Source organism: Seriola lalandi, unplaced genomic scaffold (assembly GCF_002814215.2).
Source record: "Seriola lalandi dorsalis isolate HSWRI2012SDOR001 ecotype SW California unplaced genomic scaffold, Sedor1 jcf7180002054660, whole genome shotgun sequence".
Classification (NCBI taxonomy): Eukaryota; Metazoa; Chordata; class Actinopteri; order Carangiformes; family Carangidae; genus Seriola; species Seriola lalandi.
Window position 1 is genome coordinate 1,307,835 of NW_019525213.1, and position 3,257 is coordinate 1,311,091.

At 42.5% G+C, this 3,257-nt stretch overlaps 1 protein-coding gene across 1 annotated transcript in view; it reads left to right on the forward strand.

Moving 5' to 3' along the window:
- Positions 1 to 561: 561 nt before the first annotated feature.
- The window catches only part of sav1 (salvador family WW domain containing protein 1), an 8,138-nt gene continuing 5,442 nt past the window's right edge, over positions 562 to 3,257 (forward strand). Inside the window, exons 1-2 of the mRNA XM_023420977.2 lie at positions 562 to 969; positions 2,072 to 2,593. Coding sequence (XP_023276745.1) covers positions 876 to 969; positions 2,072 to 2,593 — 616 coding nt within the window. The 5' untranslated portion in view covers positions 562 to 875. The remainder of the gene's footprint in view (positions 970 to 2,071; positions 2,594 to 3,257) is intronic.

Sequence of the window (3,257 nt, forward strand, 5' to 3'; positions counted from 1 at the left end):
TGGTTTGATTTCGTATTTGATTATTTTAATTTTCCTCAAGCACCAGTGGAAAGACACTAAGCATGTCTTGTTCAAGTTCTGTACTTGAACTTAAGGTGAGATATTTGCATGGTTATATTTCATGTTTTACATTATTTTTAATATTTTACATACATTTACAAACATCAAGCGTTTGATCTGTGCATGAAGTATGTCACTTAGTAGTGTATAAAGCATTTAAAATGAGCTCCACCTAAAATTAATCTTGTGCTTACACTTAAAATGCCTGAACAAATAATGTGCCAATAAATATATTTATACAACACTGACATGGGGCCAGTCTGCAAAGTGCACTTTTAGCTTGGATACTTTTACATTTGTACTTTGTGACATTTTCAATGAGGGTCTCTTTGCAGTGAAGTATTTCCACTTTTGTCCATTAGGTCCAAATGTAACAAACGCTGTTTATTGACCTGAATTTGGACAACAGCAAACCTATTCTTTAGCCGCTCCAAGTGCAAAGGTCGCATCTCCGTTTGCTGTCAGTTATGTGTCGTATTGATGGATGAGCTGTGTCGCCGAGTTGTCAACATCATTGGCGTCTGTGCTCAGCTGTCTGCTTGCAGGAGGTGAGTTAGCAGATGGGCAGGACTGTGTCGTAACCATTCCCAGTGAGGGCCAGCGGTGGGAGTGGAGCGCTGCTCAGTGCGGACCGGACCGCCGCAGGAAAGACGCTCCCAGTCGCCCAAGTTAGCTGGCTAACTTGCCGCTAGCTAATCTGAAGCTTAAAATGTCGACTTTCCGCGCTTTGCAAACTGAACGGGACGGTTGCAGAGTCGAGGGATTGTGCCATGAAATTGCAGCGCCGTGTTGTTGATGTTTCCGAGCCTTGAGTTATGCTCTCACGAAAGAAAAGTAAAAACGAAGCGTCGAAACCAGCCGAGGTACACGGGAAATATGTGAAGAAGGAAACGTCGCCGCTCCTGAGAAGTAAGCGCAACAAGTAGTTAGCCAGCTAGCTCAAGTTAGCATCGGTTAGCCTGCCAACGAAACTTAACTTAACTGCGAAAAAGTACCAAGCTAACAATAACCAACAGGCTGACGTGAATGAGTGGAGACATATTGCGTCATTGTTGTGGCCCATAAGTTTGTAACCAACTGTTTAATCGCTGTTTCTTTAAACAAACAAGCCTGCTAACCTGGTAACTAGTTCCTTGCTAGCTAAGTGTTCATCAGATTGCTACATTGACATCAGCTGCAGAGTTAAAGGAAAGTTGTGAGATCACGGTAACACTTATACCTAATAAACTCCCCAATTAAACATATTTTGGAGTTAAAGTACTTTTATTTGTAATTGTTTCCTGACGCTATAATCAAGCAGTTTACTGAAAAGTCAGGTTTGTTGCTAGTTAGCCTACATCTGTCCAGTGGTAGACATTGAATGAGTGTTGTCATCTGTTTTGGTGTGTCTGAACGATGTTAAAGAGATTGTTAAAAAGAAAAAAGTGCCCCTTTAACTGACATGTAATTTCTGTTGTATCATTAGTGTTTTTCCCATTAGTAGGAGTGGCTGAAGAAGTATTATTAACATATGCTCAAGTTAAAGTAGCTGTTTTCTATTCTGTGAAGTACGACATTGTTAGTAAAGGTCCTGGATTTGAAATTAAAAGTATGAAAGTAGTATCAGCAAAATGTACTTAAATGTCTCATCATGCAGATTGAATTGCTCCTGTTATTCTTATAATGTATTATGTCATTGCATTATTGATGCATTGAAGTGCAACTGGAATTTTTATATTGTAGTTGTTCCAGGTGTTAATCTACTTTACCTTTTATTCTACCCTTTGGTTAGTTAAAGTTTACATCTTTTATTTTGTATGTTCAATATTTATCTGCCTGTGACTATAGCATTGATAGCTGTGGAGTAAAAATGTAGAGGTGTAAAATACAAGTACCTTAAAACTGTTCATAAGTAGTTCATAGTGCTTAAGTAAGTGTATTTAGTAAGATTCCTCCAATGCCTATTGGTGCTACATCTGTGTTTACTTGACTAATATTGACAGTTGGAGTTGCCCTGTTCATCTGGTTGCAGATCTTATGCCCTCATTCATCCGCCATGGACCCACTCTTCCCAGACGCACAGAGGTCCCTCTGCCAGAGATGGGGCCCTCTGCTTACCCTGTGGCACCCAGCCGGGAGCCCGTGGTGTCCCGCAACAAGAGTTTCCTCCGGGCCCCTGTGCAGAGGCCCCCTCATGAGGTGGCCCGCAGAGAGAGCCACCGCATGTCAGCACCCCCATACCTGCCTCGCAGTCTGGGGGATCTGCCCCACGAATATGGAGGCTCCTCACAGTCCTTCCTCACAGACGTGAGCCCCATGTCTGAGAATGGAGATGCTGCCCGGTATTATTACTCCTCTGAACCTTACTATGACAGCCAGCAGCACCAACAGTCGCACCAACAACAGCAGCAGCAGCAGCAGCAGCAGCAGCGCCAGCCCAGGAGGGTCCCGGACCGCTTTCCTGAGGACTATAGATACTATGAGCACAATGAACACAACTTCCAAAGACTTCCCCGACAGCACACGCCCCCAGCTCCAAGCAGACCCCCTTCAGGTAAACATGAATTGTGTTTTTGCTTCTCACTTTTTAATGGACTTGGAAGGAATTGGAAGTAAGAAAGAATTCAGAGTTTGACAAAGGTCTGGAATTGCATGCTTGGACTGCACACATGGTTTTGGAAAGTACATGGCAGGCAGTCCTGGTCTCTCTTCAGGGACTTAAGTTTGTGTTTTTATTGCTGTTTCTCTGCAAATTCTGTGGTATGAAAGTGGAGCAGTCATGTTTTAGTGTGAGTGAAATCACAATCGCACCAGCAAGCCTACAACTTTTCAGATACATTTTTTCCTTTTTTGAAGAATAAGTTGAGAAAACATTGTAGACTTTGGTGTATAGACAAAATGTAGCAGCTAAAGTACCAATGTATGATTGTTTTTGAAAAGGCAAAGCATTTTGGATAAGTTTTGGACCACACAGGCCTCTCTGAAGGGAATGCAGACTGGTGGTGGTGGTCACTGAACGGCTCAAAAGAGCAATTTCATTTCAGTTTTTTCTGAGGAATTAAATGTGCTCTACATTGTAAATATTAGTATGACACAAGAGTGTAATTTCGGGGGTCATAGGAATTTTCCACCCCCGCCCCAAATCATAGAGAACCTTTTATTTTGTGGCTGACTCATCGACGTCGCGTACATGCTTTAGTATTATGTCTGGCCCACCT